This window comes from Porites lutea, chromosome 8 (assembly GCF_958299795.1).
Source record: "Porites lutea chromosome 8, jaPorLute2.1, whole genome shotgun sequence".
NCBI lineage: Eukaryota > Metazoa > Cnidaria > Anthozoa > Scleractinia > Poritidae > Porites > Porites lutea.
The window spans coordinates 20442700-20464175 of NC_133208.1; the positions used below are offsets into that span (position 1 = coordinate 20442700).

At 39.2% G+C, this 21476-nt stretch overlaps 1 protein-coding gene across 1 annotated transcript; it reads right to left on the minus strand.

Annotated features, from left to right (window-relative positions):
* Positions 1 to 301: 301 nt before the first annotated feature.
* LOC140945646 (PAS domain-containing serine/threonine-protein kinase-like) lies at positions 302 to 21252 on the minus strand. Its single transcript, XM_073394670.1, has 19 exons — positions 21115 to 21252; positions 19052 to 19316; positions 18569 to 18726; positions 17453 to 17662; positions 16330 to 16470; positions 16092 to 16223; positions 15182 to 15454; positions 14203 to 14401; positions 12849 to 13385; positions 11638 to 11948; positions 10720 to 10884; positions 8464 to 8613; positions 6641 to 6766; positions 5766 to 5900; positions 5232 to 5288; positions 4167 to 4309; positions 3764 to 3897; positions 3166 to 3297; positions 302 to 2322 (listed from the first exon to the last, which is right to left on the minus strand). Exons 1-19 carry the CDS (start codon positions 21244 to 21246, stop codon positions 2126 to 2128), a joined length of 3597 nt encoding a protein of 1198 aa, XP_073250771.1. The 5' UTR covers positions 21247 to 21252; the 3' UTR covers positions 302 to 2125.
* Between the last annotated feature and the right edge of the window lie 224 nt (positions 21253 to 21476).

Consider the following 21476-nt stretch of genomic DNA (forward strand, 5'->3'; position numbering starts at 1 on the left):
TTTTGATTAAAAAGAAATAGCCTATTATATCACAAATTTTCTTAAAGTTATGATTAATTGGTAACAGAACTTCGTGTTGTCCAATTCGGTCTGTAATCATACTCGTGATTAAACAAATCGGACTCACGGTACGCGGTCGTCCAATTTTGTTATTCACTCGTATTATTACAGACCAAATTGGACTCCACTCAGTCCTGTTACCATAACTTATCATTATTGTTATTATCATTTTCAAGGGAAACGATAAGGACTTATTCCATGTTACAAATCTATGTAAAAGAATCACTTTGAGAATAATATATTCCCTCTGGTATTTGACATTTTAATTGGTTGTCACAGTAATTACCTCATGAAGGTAACAGATTACTTGTCATTAAATAACTTACTATTTACACGGTACCCATACAATTACACCACTTTTAAGTAAGGTCCTGTCCAAAAAAACTGTTGCGTTTCTTAAATTCACTGATAAGAGAAAGTCGTTTGACCTTGAAATGATAACGCTATATTATACAACAAGCGAACAAAAATATACTGTCTTGGCCTCAACACGACGACACCTTGTTTTAATCTTTTCACAAAAACCATGTTTCAAGGTCAAACGAAACATTCTCCCATTCACGAAGAAAAATAAAAACTCACAGGCGTGAAGGATCAAAAGAATCATACATATAAATTTTTCTTTGCGTTTTTGACCATTGGAGAAGAGTGTTTCATATGACATCCAAGCGAGATGTGTCGGCCTTCGGCCAACACCGAAAATTCCCGCCGCACGCGAGAAAATCCTCTGGTACCCAGGGTAACATCCTCATGCAGTAGGCTTCAAATTTGTATTTTCAAAGCATAGGAAACTTGTAACTTACTTCACCGACATCTGTAACATTACACCATTAACTGTTTTGCCAAGAATTGAAGCTGTCATAGTATGTCATTGCCCGCCATCCTAAATTTAGCAGAATGAAAGCAAGGCTTGTGCTCCTGTCCGTTTGATTTACAGTAGACAAAAAGGTTTTTTCCGATTACGACTCCACAATACTCTCGCCACTGAAGCGATAGACCTGTTTCATCAACGACTTATTGAGTTGATTTCTTGGATCCTTTGCGTGACGTCAAAAAAAGGAAGTTTTGATTGGTCCGCGGTTTTCCAGAGGCAACCAATGTATACAGTCACAATAAATTTTCTGGGTTGGCATAATTATTAGGTTCTCTCGAATAATCATAAAAAAAAACTAAAAAACAACAACAACACTTCCCACCTGGAGACTGATTAGTTTATAATCAGCTTAGTATATATAGGACTGCATAAAACGCGATAATAATTGTGAAATCAAATAAAAAGTGAATCAATGCGCAATTTTACAGTAAATTTCACAAGCATTTAAAAAGTGTGTGTGACATCTTAAATAATGGAATAAAAAAGGCCTGAAACATGGTTACAACAAACTTTCGCCAAGAGAAAAATATTTCCAAATTGATTTGTGAACATGATGTTCGCATAACCTTAAAATTTCGATTTTATATTTATTTTATATCTTTGAGACAAAACCTGATAAAAAGTAAAATCTGTACGATGACGTAAAACATCGTATTCTTTATCTTTTTATATATCAATTAGAATCAGTAGCAAATATACATAAAAAATAAAAATCAACTCCCATTTAAAAAAAATAAACAATTGATGGTATTTTGTTCATAAAAATAATAAAACCAATGGAAATAACTTCCAGAATCATTAGGTTGTTTCCGTATGCTTCTGTACCTGAAATAACTCAAACTAACAGAGGATGGAACTAATATAACCAGTTAACAATAAAAATTCAAAACTTTCAAGTCTTAGAAACAACTAAATTGATTCTGGTCAGGAAAATCTACAATAATTATAGTTATAGCCAGGGCACGGTTCCTCGAAAGACGGTTAAGTTTAGCCGAAGATTAAGCCAACTGAATTGTAAGCACGGTTTTCTTGGCTAAAAACATGTAACTCAAGTTTACAGATGTTGTTGAGCCTTTACTCTGAGATACAGTAGTGAGACTGGAACAAAACTTAATCCAGGATTAGTGCTAATCTGCCTTTCAGGAACCGGGCCCAGGGGTATGAATAAATTAAAATTCTTCATTGAATTTGTCACGTGTCCTCGCCACTTTCCTCTCCATCGTCGTCAATCATGTTAATATATTCCTGAAGAGCCGACAATTGGAGGTTATCTTCGTCGTCATGGTTACCATGGTCGATGATTTCATCCTGAGTGACGTTTCCATCGCTTTGACTGTCATTTAGACCAGCTCCGGGAAAGTGGAACTGTAAACCATCAAGTTGGTCTCCTTGAAAAAAAAGAATGACTGAACGAAAATCATAAAGCTTAAGAGGACGTTTGAACAGGTTCAACAAGTTGGTCCAAAATTGCAGCACCATCCGGCACTGTTGGACAAACAACATCACCCAACGTTGTTGGCACAACAGTATATGTTTGATCAAACATCGGACATAATTGTTGGTCCAACATCACCTAACACAGTTTGTCCAACATCATTAGTCCAACATTAAAGGTGCGACCAACATTGTTGGTCTAACATCCAATACTGCTGATCCAATTATCCAGCATATTTGGTCCAACATACTCCAGCACTGTTGGTCCAACATCATCCAACACAGGTGCTTACACACATCTTTATTTGACCTGCTTAAACAGGCCTTAATCAGCCACAAAGAAGATGGAAGTGAGAACGTTTACTGTTGAAAGTGAATTCGTATTCTTTCAATTTTTATCACGTTTTTTCGACTTGAGTGAGTTGTTAGGAGCTCTTCCTTTTTTTGTAAGCGCAAAACGCGACGGCAGAGCGATTGTTCATACTCTAGATAGAGCGGTTTTCATTTGAGTGTCGAAAAGTAATTGGTTTTGCACTTTCTACACGATGCGATTGGCTTAAAAGATTCGCGCCACCTTTTCATCCAATCAGAAGTAAAACCAAAGCCAATTGTGACGCGCTCGCATGCATTTTCCCGCGCTTTGCGTCAGCCACATGTAATTACTTCGAGTTTTGATTGGTTCAATGTATTGTCTGTGTCCTATGTGATTGGCCAGAGTAATTACTTTGGTTTTGGTTTTACGACACTCAAACGAAAACCACTCTATCCCTCCTATTAATTTGGGGAACTCAACTGACCTATGACAGCATCAAAGGAATACTTGAATACATCAACAGGCTGGTTGATCCATTCATTTTCTTCTAAGTCTTTCATTGTTGCTCGCCAACGAGGATCAGGATGCAGAAGCCAACAGATGATAAACATGAGATCTGTTGAACAAGAAACGCCAGCTTACAATTACAACACTCAAAAAGTAGATCTACGTCAACTACTCATATTCTTGCAACTGAATTCAAATCATTACCATGTCCCCAGTAACTGTCCCAGAAAACCTTGCGAACTGAAGTTAACTTTGCTTCGTTTCTGGACCATTATACGTTTCTGGAACAGTGCCCACCTACCCCTCCCCCAAGCCAATATTAACACTTACTTCTTATTTAGGGCAAAATGTTGGCTTAGGGGAGGGGTAGGTGGGCAGCCCAGTTTCCTACCTCGTTTTTAAAGTGGCGAATAGCCTGCGCCCAGACGTCTCCCATAAAAAAAGAAAGAAATAGGAGTCGTCTGTGCTCAGTCTAGCTCTGAACTGAATAAGCTGAAATCTTTGAACAAGGGACCCCTAGTTCGTGTAGGTAGACTGCAGTGGAAATTTTTACAAGGTTCAGCATGAAATCTTACCATTTGAAACAGCAAAAGGAGGATGTAATTCAGCTCTGATCGTCTCTTCAACATCGTAAAAAGGATTTTCGCCAAACACTAAAGTATATAATGTAACTCCCATTGACCACAGTTCCAACTCGGGCCCTGCATAGCTGAAAAATTACGCGAGATTAATTTTATTATTAATAATGAAATTAATTTGACTGCCCCCAGATCGTAGCGACGTGATGTAGTTCTATGCTTCACATTGCTGGCAGTAATAGGCCATTTCCGAGTTTCCCCGGGCCTCTGTTTCGAAAGGAGGGTAGGTGCTCATTCTCATGCAAATAAAACTCATTTTCACAAGAAAGATTGTAAACCTAGCCTCATTTTGAAAGTGAGGGTTTTTGGAACACGGAAGTGGCCTATTCAAGTAATGTACCTGTTTCCCATCAACACCTCAGGCGAACAGTATTCCATTGTTCCGCAAAAAGTGCTAAACTTCTTCCCTTCCTCCATGTAGGCTGCTGAGCCAAAGTCGATCAACTTGATGTGAAACTTGTCATCCAAAATAATGTTTTCATCCTTTTGTAGGTAAAAGAAGGAGGATGATTAAATACCATAGTTTGTAAAGGAGACTGGTTAGGAAAGCTGGCAAACATCAAGCTGAAAAAATGGTGCTGTAGTTTATATTGAAAGCTCCCTTATCGTGCACAATCCTTTGTTTTTTGTTCACAAATTGTGCTGAATAAACTAATGCGATGTTTCTATTGGTCAGTAAGTTCAAAATGATAGGAACCGTGATCAAAAAAATGGAGTGGGGACGAGGCGTTTGAATTTCTATTTCTCGCGGCTTACGCAGCTCGTGACAGCTTCGCCCCCAAATCTCACTCGACTACTACACAATACCGCCAGCTACGCAGGCTAGCTTTAGCTCTTTCTCTATTTTCCATGTTAATGTTGACATTAAAATTAGTCGGAAGAAAAACTCAGCTTTGTGGTTGCACTTTTTTTCTCTTGACAAGTGCGGGTGGCCATGCAATTTACCGCCGAAACGTGCGGGGTGCCTGAAATGCGAAATTTCACCTCAGCTTACATGAAGGGGTGCATTTACGTACGTACGGACGATTTTCTCAGAACCAAAATTTCTTGGATGCATAGATAACCAGATTTTCTTACCCATGGTGCTCCGCTATCGTGCAAGGAACACCAGCGATACTCACGGCTGTGCTTAGAAAATCCTTTTTCTTTCCCATTTACACCTATCACACCAGAAACTGGGTTTGAAACAAGTAACACGCGTTCAAACTTTGCGAACGTTTAGTTTTTCTTCTCAGTAACCTATTCGGATACCCCTCGCTTGCTCCAGTTTACACGCTGAAATTACGTAATGTTTTTCAGGAGGATTAACGGACGAGACAGTTTTTTCCAAACGCATACTTTTTGTAAGGGATCAATTTCTAAACGTATAAATGTGTGGACACCTTCAGAGGCCCTCGGGTCCTACCTTAACATCCCGATGGAGTATTCTTTTGCTGTGAAGAAATGACACGGCAGAAACAACCTAAGAGAAAAATTAAACAAAGATTAACAACCGTATCGCTGGATGGAAGTTGGGTGCCTAGATGATCCAGGGGCTTCCACTTTTGGCAGTCAGCCCGTAGATTGAACGACGCCCCCATCGCTTGCACAATGGCACAACCCAGCCATGGGCTTCCATAAAAAATGAAACAAAACACTGGCACCTGTGACGTCACAATGAAACAAAAAAATACCAATGACGAAAGAACAACAGGCAGGGGAGGGCCTCAGCGGGACGGAGAAACAGGCTGGCAGGAAAACGCTGGGCACGAAGGAAACTAAAACGCGCAACCCACTAACTTGGAAGATGTGGCGAACTACCGGGCATGCGTATACCAACCGACTGGGTACCACTAGCACTGAAGGCGCTCTTAGTTATTAACCTAATGGTCTCTTTATAGGTTATATTCCACATTCTCTCAGAAGAAACAGCTTGCTCTTTAGAGAACAAGAGTTTTACCTGTCTAAATAAATAACTACACAGAGCTTCGTCCGTCGCTGGTTGTCTGTCAATAAACTCAAATAGATCCATTCCGCTTCCATGCTTCTCCATCACCATTTGAAAGAACTCTTCATTTTCAAAAGCCTCTAACATCTACAAAACAATGACACCAATTTGTTGTTTAGTGTCTTTTTAAATTGTTAATAGATTACCGTAACACTACGGAAATAAGCCCCGGCGCTTATACTTTTCAAAGGCCCTTTTTGAGGGGGTTACTCATGGAGGGGCTTATGTAAGGAGGGAAATTTGCGTTTCAAAATCGATTGGGGCTAACTTATAGCTGGAAGGAAATTTACCGTTTTTGCTTTGTTTTACTTTGTATTTGAGGGCAATTTCCAAGTACATGCCCCCCAGGGGGCTTATATTTGGAGGGGCTTATACAAGGAATTTTATGGTACATTTGCTGCATTAGAAGAATATTTGAGTGCGCTGATTTAGCAGTTGATTACAGCTACTAGAATGCTTAAGGATTTTGGCGGATTTAGAGAGTTTAGTTCAAGTGCATTACATTGAAAATGGACTGCTCTTCTTGCTCCTCAAAAAACGCTTGTTGTGCAAGTTAAACGATTGAAGTAAAATTTATTGGGGAATCACGAGAGTCTCCCATGGAAAAACGCTGAAAACCACAGTCTACCCTGAGTACCGCGCTAGAAAAGTCTCTGGCACCCAGGGTAACCACAGTCACATAATATGCAGATATTCTGGTTTTCCCCCCGGAATCTCCCAGCTATGCAAAACTCCCATAAGGCGTTAATTTCTATTGAGTTTCAAAAATACTGGTCAGAGGTTTAAAAGTAGCTAAGAAATTCCAGTGTGCTAATTATAATGTTCACCTTAACGATGTTCGGGTGTTTGAGGCTTGCCAGGAGAGCAATTTCTAACGGAACAGAGCCTAGAACCGGATCTTCCACCCAACAGTCAGCGAGTATCTTGGCTTTTCTGATGAACTTCACAATAACCTGCATATGGACAAAATAAAGATAAAATACGAGTTTGATTTTTTTTGCGACAGGCAAAACACTGGCGTCTCTCTTTTGTCACACTTCGACCCAATAGTCAACCTACTAGTACGGTACGACTTTTCAAATATAACCTCTTCAGTAGTAATCTAACACGGTATTATCTTTAAGTATACAAATCTAAGTCTAGAGCTAGTGAATAAAATCCTATTGTGTGCTGAACTATCGCATTCCACAAAATCTATGTTCTTCCAGCCTTAGTTTTTGTGTTCGTCGCCACTCTCACGATTTCGAGTAGTAAACTCAATTAACGACACTATGTCCTTCAGAGAATAAGACGAGCCTGACATTTTAGTGACTTCACCAAGCCAAAGGTTTCCTTTGAACTTTTACACGACTCCCAATCCTTCTTCTCAATCAAAATCAATTCTTCTTCTCCATGTTAACCCTATATATAATCAGCGGTTTCAGTTTAAGAGCGAATGTCTGTAAACTCAAAAAAATTCGAAACATCGCGGCCACGGTCAAAAATCGCTTTGGCTCTCTTGTTGAGTGCAATAAGCCTAAAGTGTGTAATGACCTAAAATAAGGTTAGGTTTTGAAAATATTCTTTTAAACGACTGCAAACAATAAAAAAACCGTCTCGACCTAAAAAGGTAAAATTTCACTGGTTTCAAACGTGAAAATACAGGGTTTTCAGGAAGTATTTATTCGGACCAAAAACTAAACTAGACTTTTTCAGCTATAGTTGTGTGCACTAGGTCTTGCTCTTTTTTAAAATAGTAATAACTGTGGCTTTATGCTCTTTATGAGTAAATTAATAGCGGATTTGTAAACAGCATTTTCGGACGTAGGAACAACATGCGAAACATGCCGTTGGTTCCGAGCAGCTCAGGAAAAGTACATGTGGTAGTCTGTGTCTCAAACTTAACCAAACTTCATTCAGGTAACCTGAATGGATGCCTTTTTGTACATATTGTCTTATTTCTCTGGGATTTCCACACTTCTGAGTTCAAACAACAGTTGAGTTGCAGAAAATTACAAAAAGCAACAACTTGTACGTGAGCGGCAGTTAAATATTATTACGATGAATCAAGATCAGCAAAGCAAACTTGATCCTGTCAGATGTAAGGTAGCATGGGATAAAACAACTCAATCAAATTACGAACTAAAATACTTTAATATTACTAGAATACAAAAGTGTTGCGCACGAGAAGCTTGTGAAGCTGCCACAGCCTGACATTTTAAAAACCTAACAATGCGTTTGCAGTTTACCTAATGTAAAAACTACAAGCAGAAAATGAGCCGAATCGATTTTTTGACCATGGCCACGAATTTTTTATTTTTCTTTGATTTTTACATGCATTCACTCTCAACCATTCTTGAACGTTAGAGTGGTTTTCGTTTGAGTGTCGTAAAACCAAAACCAAAGTAATTACTCTGGCCAACCACATAGGACACAGACAATACACTGAACCAATCAAAACTCGAAGTAATTACATGTGGCTGACGCAAAGCGCGGGAAAATGCATGCGAGCGCGTCACAATTGGCTTTGGTTTTACTTCTGATTGGATGAAAAGGTGGCGCGAATCTTTTAAGCCAATCGCATCGTGTAGAAAGTGCAAAACCAATTACTTTTCGACACTCAAATGAAAACCGCTCTATAGACATAAACTTGTTTTTGGTTTCTGGTTACCTTGACCCCATCAGATCTTCTTTGGCCGACTTTAACAAAGCCAAATGCTCCTTTGCCTATTGACTGTAAGGTGATGTACCTCTCATCATATCGACCACGCCCAGGCGATGGCTCCTCTCGAATACTGCTTTCATTTAAGTATTGTGATTGCTGTGGGTGTAAAAAAATGCTTTCCGTTAATCTCTAAACTTGCTTATCAGTTAAAATAGATAGATAAATAGATAAATAACAACATTAACGACTGTCTTCACTACAGCATGAATTTAACCCAGAAGATACAACTAGCTGGTGCCAAATACAAGAAAATACATGAAGTTACAACAACATTATATAGGGCAAAATACGGAGAGTACTGGCCCGGGTTCCTGAATGGCCGATTAGCTCTAATCCAGGATTAAAATTTTGTTCCACTGTTTGTATTTTACCTTCCTATGCATCGCTTACAGTAACATACTGTGTTATCATCACTGAATCTCGACGTAAAGACATAACAGTAGAGAGATCATAGATTAAGAGTCACGTTTACGGCAAACGTCAGATTCAAGTTGAGAATTTCTCGAAATGGAAAATAATCCAATAAAAACTGTCCAGAACAATTCTTATGGATAAAACTGGACTGAAACTTGGTCACGAGGTACAAATTCACGTTTGCCGTTTGGTCCAAATGGGAGCACCTTACAACATCCGTAGAAAGGCCCTTGGACACTTTATGAAGTTTACACAACTTAGTATTCCTTATCGTTTTGGATAAGCCGGTTAAGCACTGCGTTTTACAGATTAGGGTTAAGCACTGCCTTTACTGATTAGGGTTAAGCACTGTTTCGAAACTGGTTAGGTTCTTTTGTTGGGTTGGGGTTGATGCTATATGTACTTTAATTATTTCCTTACTATCCAACAAATCCTAGTGGTCTAGAGGTTAGTGGGTGGTTAGTGTAGTGTAGTCGCAATTTAGTCGAATCCTCTTGTCCTTCACATCAATTTTTTTTTCTTTTAAATTGAAGAGACTTGCACTTTCATAAATGATTTCCAGCTTGAAATATCATCTAAGTGTGATATAAAGCAGAAAACAGTTCGATCTTGTGTAAAAATCATAAGGGGAGAAAGGGCCTCTCGACGGATGTCAACAAGTGCTGACCGGCCTAAATAGGGACAACACGGACGGCAACGAAGAACGGCAAAAAAACAATAGGTTTAATAAGCAAAACAACAACTTTGCACGTGCATCACTTTTTTTTGTACATTTCTTTCCCGTTTTTGCACGACTACGACGTGAAAATGTCTAAATTTGCGTTTCATGGAGGACGCAAACAAGCAATGTCACAAAATTACAGACGTTTGTATGGATCTTTAACCATGTTTCATGAGTCATAACTTGATCCCTGTTCAACTTCAGAGCACCAAACTTGGTCAAATAACCAATCTCAACACGACGTTTTTATATGGTGTCAGTTTATCGATTAGTTTAAATTTGAAACTCGCTCCAGTTCCCCACCGCAACTCGGAAATGGCCAATAGACCTTTTTACCCATACGGAGGCCATATTGAATTAATTCGATTTAAGGAGTATTATAGGATGCCCAGGGGGCATAAGCGCATTCCGTTTGTATTTCCGAGCGCTTCTAGGGATCGCCCTTTTCCCGAGAAATATACAGTGAAAGACGGATTTCTAATACTAAACTAGAAAAAGGCGATCATTATTCCATCCAAACACGCACAAGGATCTTTTTTCCCATTACAATCTCATTCTAAGAAAACTTTAAGAAAAAATGTCCCGAAAAGCGCTCGAAAATACAAACGAAATGCGCTCATGCCCCCTAGGCATCCTATAATACTCCTTAACTCGAATTAATTCAATATGGCCGCTGTATCGGTAAAAAGGTCTATTAACATGGCTCAACTAAACCAAAGATTCACCCACATAAAAATAGAAAAACTACGAGCAGTCTAACATTTGGGCCCAGTTGTTCGAAGGCCGATTAGCGCTAACCGGGTGAAAGTTTAATCTGGGTTTCTTTTTGGTTGTTCAAAAGCATTTTCTCAGATAATTTTCCCCATTTTTTTATAAAGCATTCAACCATCGAATTGCAGAGGAAAAGAATTAAACGGAATTTTCCTTTTAAGCTTTCATATCGAATTCAAATTTCGCACTAACCCTGGGTTATCTTAACCCAGCTTTGAACAACCCGGCCCTGAAATAAAATATACCGGGGCAGTCAGAAAACTGAAAAAAGACATTGCTAGGATATCGACACTCACCTCTGCAATACTTCTAACAGAGTGATCAAGTGGTGACGTGCTGTTGAAACTTGATGCTAACGCAAAACTACTCATAGAGCGGCCTCCCTCCCCTTCCTCTTCTGGGTCACGTGATATCCAGGCACAGTATAAGACACGCCCATCATTTAGTTCTATTTTCTTCACCTGTTAATAAACAAACAAGAGGATGAGTTCATATAAAAATCCCAAAACTGTCCCCATCTCTTCCTCCCACACACTCAATCTCCTTCCTTTTTTTCCTTCAGAAATGCCTTGCCCCTAAAACAAAAGTTTCACATTAATCTGATTTGACAACAATTTTGCAATTTTTGCGACCTCTGCATACCCTGGGTGACAGAGACATATTCAAGCGCGGTTTCAAGTTAGAAGCCCTGTCGGCCTCCGACCGACCCCGAAGCATCTCCGACGAACTCAATCGCTGCACACGAGAGAAAATCTCTGATACCCTGGGTAACCCCGCACTGCGAAAATAAAACAACAACAACAAACAAGAAAAACCAATCATATGAGCAAGCTGTCTTTTTGTAGTGGAGATCCAAGCGAGCTACGAGTGAGCGGGCATATCGCGTCTCCTTTAGCGTGTAACTCACGCGTGACCTCTTATAATATCTCCTGAAAGGAGAGCTTGCTCGCAAGCTACGACCAATGAAAACGTTAGGAACGTTTTAATTTTTTCTATTTTCCATTATACACTTTAGGTATAGTCGCAGCTAATTCGATGGGGACACGGGCGTATTTTTTTTTGGAGGGGGTGTATTTAAACGTTTATCCTAATTCTAGCCGTTGCAAACATTTTCACGAAATTTTTAATCCTTTGGAAACATTTTTCTGACAAGTCACGACGTCTAACTCTTCCAAAATTTGTTTCTTCTTATTTTACGACCGTGAACAGGGTACCTGAAAAACAATTCCAAGAAGTGACCCATCCTTGTGCCTGGCTCGTCCAACAAAGCTTCCCTCGCAGATGGGTTGAACTGGTGAAGCTACATCCGTGCGTTGTACACTTGTCACTAAGTTTGGTGTCGAGGTAATCCCCTCTAAGTTTAAACTATACTCCTTATGAGGCGTGACTGATATTCTAGCTGATTCACTTTGACCAGGTGAATATGAAAACAATCTTTCTGATGTTGGGTGGTTTTCACTGGTGCTGGATGGTGAATAGGTTTCACTTGTGTTGGTTGATGTCTGCGGACTCGAGACTTGTTGTTCTATGAATAAAATAGGAGAGATAATGGTTATTTTTAGACGCTACTAAACAGCTTTTCTAGGCGACCTCGACTTTGCAAAAAACGTACATGTAGTGCTAATAATCCTTTAGCGAACTGCAGATTCAGGAAAAAACAACAAGAATGGAGGAAGACGCCAGACGTGGGGAACTGACGATCAAGATAAAAACGACAAAGGCAATGAGTTAATGCAAAGAAGAGGAGATGATTGTGATAGCTGGACAAGGAATTGAAGACGTAGATTACAGTTGACGTACGTGGGAGCTACAGTTTGCGAGGTAGGAGGTGGTATAAAAAACACACATTAGTTTGGGACATTTGCTCGGCCCAACTAGCATTAGTGCTATATTTATTTATTTATTTACCAGCTTTTCTGGACACAGGCCTGCCCAGAGGGAATGTGCACGAACGGGACTCATAGGTCCCATGCAAGGTGCCATCCCAGCCCAATCCCACAACCCGAAGAGGTTGGCCACACCACCAGGGTCTACGACCACTACTCTTTTCGAACAGTGATGTGGGTTCTTTTACGTCCCACAAGAACAAATCAGTGAAAGTACTTTGAGACGGGACCTACGGTTTTTTCGTCCTTATGCGAGAAGACTAGAAAGTCTAACCATTTGCTGTCATTACAAAGGCAGCACTTTCTTCTCAGTTATTTAAAAACCCTGAGTGTTGGTCCGGCCGGGGTTTGAACCCGCGACCTCCCGCTCGGCAGACCGGCGCTCTCCCAACTGAGCTAACCAGGCGGCGGTTGATAAAATAAATACTGCCGAGGGTCAAATCACCCACTCAATTTTGAGGCTGTGGAAAAGACTGGTAGTGCCAGTCTTGCAATGAGTGTGTGAAACATGGAAAATGAACAAAGGGGACGCAATTTACCTCCTTCCTTACTAGTGTGAGAAAAATCAATTTCTGTCTTCCCTTCTTCAAGCTCATTTTCTTCGTATGAACACAGTTCATTTTCATTCTGATCACTTAACGATGAGGAGGATACAGACTGCTTTTCTCCTCTATAAATGTCTGTAATTGGTGTTGATGCCTCGGCAGGAGACGACACAGCGACAGGTACTTCTTGCCTCACTACGTTCCCATCATCTACGATCTCTAACCGCACCTTCTCTATACTACCACTCCTGTCATCTATCCCACTATCCTCTGCGTTATTTTCCGGAGTAAAAGGTTCTGATATACCGGAACGAACGCTTGATTCACTTATGTCGTTTCCAACTTTGCTATCGCCAAAGTTGGCCACCATGCTTTCTTTGTCAAGCAGTGAGTTACTCATTGATGGGGACTGCAGATCTCTGCATGCGCTTCTGTTGCAGCTCCTGACGCTGTCCACTGTAGAATGAGAACTACTGAGTCCTGTACTGGTACTAAGAGAGCTGGTTGTAGAACCATCCAAGTCTTTCACATCTGGTAAAAAAATGATATCAATATAATTATAACTAACTTTAAATGTGGTTTATCTATTATTGACCAAGCGCTCGGTCAAGATGGCTGGCTATTGGCCAAGTTCTTTTTTTTTGCGTTTTTATAAACCGAGACGAAGTCGAGGTCAATAAAAACAAGTTTATTGAATGGCCAAAAAGAGAACTTTCTCTTGCGGTACCAACGCGGGAAATTTCAATCAAGCAAGATGAGCCTTTCTTGCCCACACTAGTAGCCAATCAGAAAACAGGATTTGCTCCAGTTGGCCCACCAAACATCACCCAGCAATTAAGTACAGTTGTATAATACATGTAAATGTAGACAAAGACCAAGTGGAATGCTTGCAATTATTCTTATCTAGCTAGAGCTGTAAGGTGTGCACTTCCACCACAAACGTACATGTAATATGCGATCATGAGCTTCCTTAAGTTTACATGTACCTTCATGTGGTTTTTTTCCCCTCTCTTCTCAAATTACAGGGATTGAAGCACTTTCTTAACCCGCACAAACAGATAAGGTGAGCATAATTTATGTACAATACGACAGATCTACACATAAAAACGTGGTAAGTAAAATTTTACATGAGCTAGTATAAGTAGCTTCATTATAATGCACATGGATAAGTGGGTATTTTGAAAAGGATGAAACCCTCTGTTCCATGTACTTGCACATACATACAAAGTCATGTATAACACAATTACTTGTAATTTGTCTTCACAGTAAATGGAACACAACTTCAGGCTGATGCAATCTACACAACAATAAATTAATATGTGAATGACATCGTTATTTGTTTACTAACCCACGTGCAGTCCGCTGTAGTCACTAGCTTTAGAATCAAGTTCACGTGAATATATAACTGTGCTCTTCCGTTCCTTTTCCAGAAAAAAGCCATCATCATCATATTCATCATCGTCATCATCATCGAAAGGTGGTAATGGCATACTGTCATCTATATCGTCCATGTCATCATAAAAGTTTGGAATGAGATCAACCATTTGCTGTCCAAAAAGATGACAAGCAATTACGTTTACAGTACATTGTAATGTTAAATAATCTTCTTTTCTTTACCTCTGTTGCGGTTTAGTTTGATTGTTATTATTATTATTATTATTATTATTATTATTATTATTATTATTATTATTATTATTATTATTATTATTATAAACGTTTTCAGTGCTATTAATTGCTTCCTACACTCTCCTAAAACCGGGGTCACCCTTGGTCCTGAGGTTATAATTATTATAATAATTATTAGTTGTTGTTGTTGTTTCAAACTCATTACCATACCTTACATACATGTACCATACCCAAAAACAAAGGAAAATAAAAAGATAGTCTGCATAAACATTATTAAATATAAACTGCTTTCAATAAAAGAGATCATTAACATTCACATGTTGATAGCTGTATAAATTATGCCGACATAATTTTGTATGCTACTCCACAGGGCTCGAAAAAAGGTCCTGTCCAGTGGTCCAGGACAAGTTTGAAGAAGTAACTTTTAAAGCTTACTTGCCAAATTGGCAAAGGGGCAGGCAAATCATCCTCTAACAAAATCATTGATTAAGATGAGGGACAGGTGGCCCTGGGCAAGTGAGATGTGACGGCAGCTTGCCCAAGTGACACGCTTTAATTTAAGGTGTTTTTTTATAGCCCTGCTACAGAATTATTTGGGTAAACAGTAGCTCAAGAGTTTACAGACAGTTGGAGTTTATTTCTTGTGCAAAAAGCCAACACATTCTTCGTAAACTTATTTAAAAGTTGAACATTGTTATTACCTTGCCAACCAACTCTTTCTCTGGATAGCCAAACAGCATTAGTGAGAAGTTATGATTACAAAAATGAATGACTCCTTCTGGAGTAAATGTAACCAGACCACTGATATTAGCAAACACCCAAACCATTCCCTTGTAGAACAATTCATTGTCAGCGAAGCTTTTATCACGATCTAGCTTCTTTAGATCCTTGCCATATTTTGGTTTAAGGGAGATGCTGAGAGGAAATGTTGCCCCATCTTGAGTTCGTCCAGTAGCTCGCTGCTTCTTCACGTGCTTGAAATTAAAAAAGGTTAAAATTTAAGATTATTTTTTTAATCACATTTAACAGCTGTGTTTCTTAGTTGAGGTGGGTGCCCAGACTGTCCAGGGACTTCCACTCTTGACAGAGCCAGCCCCTAGACAGAGTTACGCTTCCGTGACTGGCAAACCTGTGCCTTCCAGCCATGAGTGGAACCCCCTCGCCAATGGAACCAAGCACTTGTCAACCTGAATTATCAGTGGAAAAATTAAGGGGGAGGGCTGGGGGCAAAAGAATGATCTAAAGGCGAAACAAAGAGAGAGGCTGCTAGGAAAATGCTACGCTAAGCACCTGTATGGAGATGATGCCAGCAAAGTTGACCGCACTTGAGCCCTCAGAACGACCACTGACTGACAATGGGCTCCTGCTCCTTGTTGTGTAACTGTGTTAAAATTTCACTTAAAGTCATTGATAAGATAACTACTTATTACTATCACAAAAAAATGCAACCTGCCTCCCAACATTTGCATTGTTCTAGGCTACAAGCAGTTTCTCTTTTTTCTTAGTCTGTTGAGCAAAAACACAAGAAAGGATAGGCTTGCGACTCGCTCCACTGCTCAATGCTCATGTTGAAACTGCTGTACAGCTGTCAGTATCAGTACATGTACTTACCTTGTTCAAAGTTTCCCCTGTTGGTAGCACCAATGCTGGAATCAGTTTTTTGATATTGACTCTAATCAAGTCTCCCACTCCATGGTAGCCATAAAGAAAAGCAAAATCTGCATCGCAGTCCACTATGTTGCCCTACCAAAAAATATGGTCAACTAGTTCAGGAACCATCAATGGAAATCAACAAGACACTTTCAGGTGGAAAATCATAATTCACTGTCTGATGAATGCTTCTAATCACCTTAACATCAAAAAGAACCATTGCGGTTTTTCTCTCCACTGGTTCCATGACAGCAATGCATCTTGGCTCATCCTCCCACGTCAGTTTCTTCATCCAAACAGACACAGGGAACACAATACCACAACCATCAACGGCCTCCAACTGAAGAAAAGAGAACATGACTGTAATATTAATCCTGAGGTCAAACTAAAAATGAAAAATAAGGCCAGAAAGGAAGGTGTGGTTCAATAATAAATAATCATTTCCAACATTTTAAATATTCTATAATTAATTTAGTTATCCTGGCTTGACATTGTCAAGTAAAAGTAACTTATATTTTTTAACCAATCTATGTGTTTCGTAAATTCTTCGCTTGGACATTTTTTTGGTAACAGGGCTGTCACTAAGGGCTGGTGGCAAAAGATTCTCCCAGCTGTTACAAGCATGACCCCCACTGGCCTGATACTTTAATTCATAGGAAACAAAGGAAGATTAACTTCACAGGTATTCACTTTCCCACCTAATAATAATACTGCATAATACACCTGTACCTATGATAATAATTATAGTGTAGTAAATTCATCACCGATAGATGAGCTTGGGCGCTGGTGCCTAAAAAGTTGGTGGAGCCGGGCAATGCTTCAGCATGAGAAGGAGGTATCCACCATCACACTGAACAATTCAGTGGAATACTTACCCGGCCCTTACCTTACGAGGGAGGGAGGGATAGGAAAAACCAAAGCACAAAATGGCATGCAAACAGCAAGCTATTGGAACAACACTTTGTGAAGAACTGCAAGCAAGCAACTGCATACAAGTCACGAGGTGCCCTGCTAGAGGCATCTGGCCACCCCCAGTCATTAGCTGGAAAAACTGCTGACCAGCATAGCTTCAAGGTTAACTTTGCCTAAATTACATTATGGCCACATTAAGCAGGAATTTTAAACACTGTAGCATTCAAGAAAAGCAATACAAATGTACATGTAAGCTTGCCTTGAACAGCCTTTGCTACTTCCAGGCTGCATATGAATTTATTTTTGTAACAGAGAGTTTGAATTAAATAAAGTTGTTGTTGTTCAGTTGTTGTTGGTGTGACACTATCCTGAAAAAACCTTGTCTTGCCTTATATCATTAACAAACTTACCACTTTTCCATTGACCATAACAACAGCCCCACTGGCCTCAATATGCTGCTCTACAAGGGCTTCTTGCTTTTCTTTGTGAGTGTCTGCAAACAAGTCTGACATCTTTATGCCAATCAGTTGCTGTCTGGAGTAACTGAACAACTCTGCTGCCATATCATTAGCAGTTAAAATTTCAGATGTCCTGGCATTGATTGTCACAATTGCTTTGTTCTGCAAAAAAAAAAAAAAAAAGTCAAGCACAAGACGTACATGTACACCACTAAGTACATACATGTATGTCAGGTCTGGGGTTTTAAAGCCACTGGAAATGCTCGGACAGACAAGATGAATTGGATCATAGCTTTTTACTAACTGTACACTGTCCTCAGAGATAACTGTCTATTGTTTGCTTATCTCTGAGCCTGTACATGTAGAATACGCAACAGATGAATCCTACAATGAATCCTATATGAATCCTGGCTGGTGTTCACTAGCCACAGAGTCAGGAAGAGTTGGAGTCATAATCAGAAGCATAGAGCTCTTGATCTAGTGAAAACAGCATTCTGATTCCGTTTATGACTCCATTGCTTATGTTCCGCTTATGATCTAGTGAAAACCAAATTGTTGAAGTCAGAAGTAGAAGAGAAAGGATAAACCAATCACAATTCACGTTCCCATGCTTTGATTTTCGGTTTAGTCCTTCTGCTTCTGCTTCCAACTCCGAAACTAAGGTTTTCACTAGATCATAAGCAGAATGTAAGCGACGGAGTCATATGTGGTGTCGGAAGAAATGGAAACTTTCTGATTCTTCTGACTCCGATTCCGTTACGCTTATGACTCCACTTACAACTCCAATTCTTGATTTTCACTGCGTTGTTAGTGAAAACCAGCCTTAAATAATAGAAAAAAGAAAATCAGCTAAAATTAAAAGAACACTGATGACCAGAGTTTGTTTAAGTAAATTGTCATTCTGTATTTTTTCCTGCTGGGTTTAATTAATTGGTTAATTATTAACAAAGCCCAGCCCAACCTCTATTCACGGGACGCTTCCCTTGGTCCTGAGGGTGTACCCTGAATAGAGGTTCCACTATTTCTAGGAAAGCAGTGTTAAAATACAACAAGAGCAAAATTACATACTGGATTCCTGACAGTTGTTGGAAAAACAGCCCCAGTCCCTGCTCCTCCGACAAAGTTGTAAAACTGCCATGATGCTGTCAATCTTGGGTCAGGAAGAGTCTCTAGAAAGGAACCTCTGGAATGACCTGGAGAATAACTGAAGCTGTGCAGTGAATCACCTGCAAAAGCAATGACAAAAAGATTAATCCATCTAGAATAAATTGTCACAACACCAATGCAATTAATACTGGTGGGTTTAATTTAATAGAATTAACCTTCAGCTCAAGAATGCCCTATTACACTGGTCACACTCTAAAGCCATAATTAACCTTTATAAAATTATTATACCCTTCTTAACTTACACACATTCTCAAGCAGCTAATTTAAGGGAATAAACAAACAAAGAGTAACTACATGCCAATTAGTAAGTGCAATAAACCCTACATGTAGGTAATGACGGAAATGAATGTTTTTAAAATGCAGTATATGTACATCACATCTTACTTGAGATCTGATCCAAGTTTCGTTTTGGCTTGAATAAGTCCATTTGATGTTCGTCCTGTTTTGATTTAGCTTTGTAAACTTTTGGGAAAGTAGCATTGAGGTCCAGAGAATCTTGTAGTGCAGTACTTAAACCAAGTTCTATAGCTCGGTCCTTCTTTGTTGGGCGAATGCGATCAAGGGGAGAAGGGTAGGAAGGAGTTCCAAACAGGAATGAACCTGGTAATGGTCCTGACTTCAAGGTTAATGACTTTCCAAGAGATTTATTCTAAAAAAAAATGTTGCAGTTAATATATGTACATGTACAACAAGGCACAGTTGTTCGAAGGTCGATTAGCACTTAACCCAGAGTTAAATTTAACCCGGGTTTCTCTTTCTTATGTTCAAAAGCATTTTCGCGGATAATTTTCTCTGTTATATTTAGAGCTTTCAATTGTCAACTTGTAGACAAAACGAATTAAAACTGAAATGCTTTTTAAGCTTTCAAATCTGAATTCAAATCTCGCACTAACCATGGGTTATCTTAATCCAGCTTTGAACAACTCGGCCCAGGGATTCACAACTTTCTGTCAATGGATACATACCTAAAAAACTTAATAAGGGTGTCAACTAAATAAACTTAAGTTTCATAGAAAATATGCCAAAAAAAGGTTGATACTTGTGTATTTGCCTTATACTCTAGGTACTATATACTACATGTACAGTGGTACATATACAGCGTGGAGTTGTACCCTGTTGCTAATGCTTTAAGACAGAATAAAATAATAATCACTGAAAAGATCAAAAGGTCAACTTTTCCATGTGATTCCATAAGAGTACATGTATGAGCTCAAACAAGAGAGTTCGGGTACAGGGTACTGAGATAGCAAATATCCATGTGTCAACAATACTTAATTTTCCATATCGGTTGAAAAATTTAACCAAAATTATCAGTTATTTTCAATAAACTGTCAAGCAATGAATTTTTGATATTTAAAACCCCTCAGGAATTAAATGTTTACCAAAACAAACTACTACAAAAAAAATACACAAGCAAACCCTCAAAATTCAAAATGAGACATCTTAAATTTTGCGATGTTCAGAGATGTTTTGAGAAAGGAGTCCTGATACTTCCTACAGCTGTAAATTGTGACCAAATTATGGGTAAAGGATCAACTATCCTGTATCATGGTAGAGATAAGAAATTGCCATGGTTAGAGCTGCTGAATTTAAGCTTACTTTGTAGTCATGTTTTCCCCTACTGAGAGCCAAGTATTAAAGGCAACACATTTTTTTTTCGGCTTAATATGGTTTCATAGCTTAGGATCATAAAGAGAGTCAAAACAAAGGCAAGGATTACTCTTTTCGCAAGACAGTCAAATATTTAAATTCAAACAGCTTTTGGTGGTTACCAGATCAGAAAATAATGTTTTCAATAAGCTTTCTGAGACTACATGCGTTTAGCTGTACGTGTAAATTTTGCATTATGTGCCAATAATTCACATATTTTCCATATTTGAGTATCAGAAGATCGACTAATCAGCAAGAAAAACCTCTTACTGCGGTGAATTATTTTTGACAATTTATCCAAACACAGAAATAACGAATGTTTATTTCGCGTAACGCAAGTTCTTACTTCCATTCCACACTGGTCTTTCTCCAATTCGTTCATCAGGTTGAAAAAGGAGACTTCCTTTTCTAGCAACAGGATTCGTCTGCAACTTCACAGCGTTACACTAAATTAACTTATGCAATTTCCAAGCAGGTGCAACGACAGACACGCTTATTTAAATTCATGTTTTTACGCTTAAAATTTAACTTAATTGTATCAAGTCGTTGGATGATCGTTATATATAATAATAACAAACTCGAATAAGTTTCTTCGAACACATGAACAAGCAGCCCTTTATCCCGGTGAATAAAGGCATTTTAGAAACTTAACTAATCAACAGCTTTCTTTTTAGAGTAATCGCATTTGTGGTATGTCCACTGCGAGCAAAATACAGTGGGTATATTAAAGCTCGCTCGCTACAAAAGTGGAACCGCTGCGAACTAAAATCGCGCTAACAGCGAGAACGTTTTCTTACCAATGGTGTCTTTGACCTAATAGGTGAAGCCTTGACGTTCGATGGCTCAGGAGACATGGTCTTTCGGAGCAACGGGACGCTTTGAGGACGTGGAGGCATCGGAGGCAAGGGAGATTTTGAAACCGTCGCCATGTTGGTTTGTCTATTCAAATTATTCCGCGCGCCTAAATCTTCGGCATTACTCGGAAAATCCCGACGAAAGCCGATTGTATTTCGGAGATAAGGATTAAGGTGGCCCCGAGCTATGGCTGCGAAAGTTTGCAAAGAGCAACAAATGTCATTAGGCAATAATATGAAATATTCCGATTTCATTTATCATAATTATGTTTTGCAAAATTAGCGCTTAGAAGGACCCTTACTAT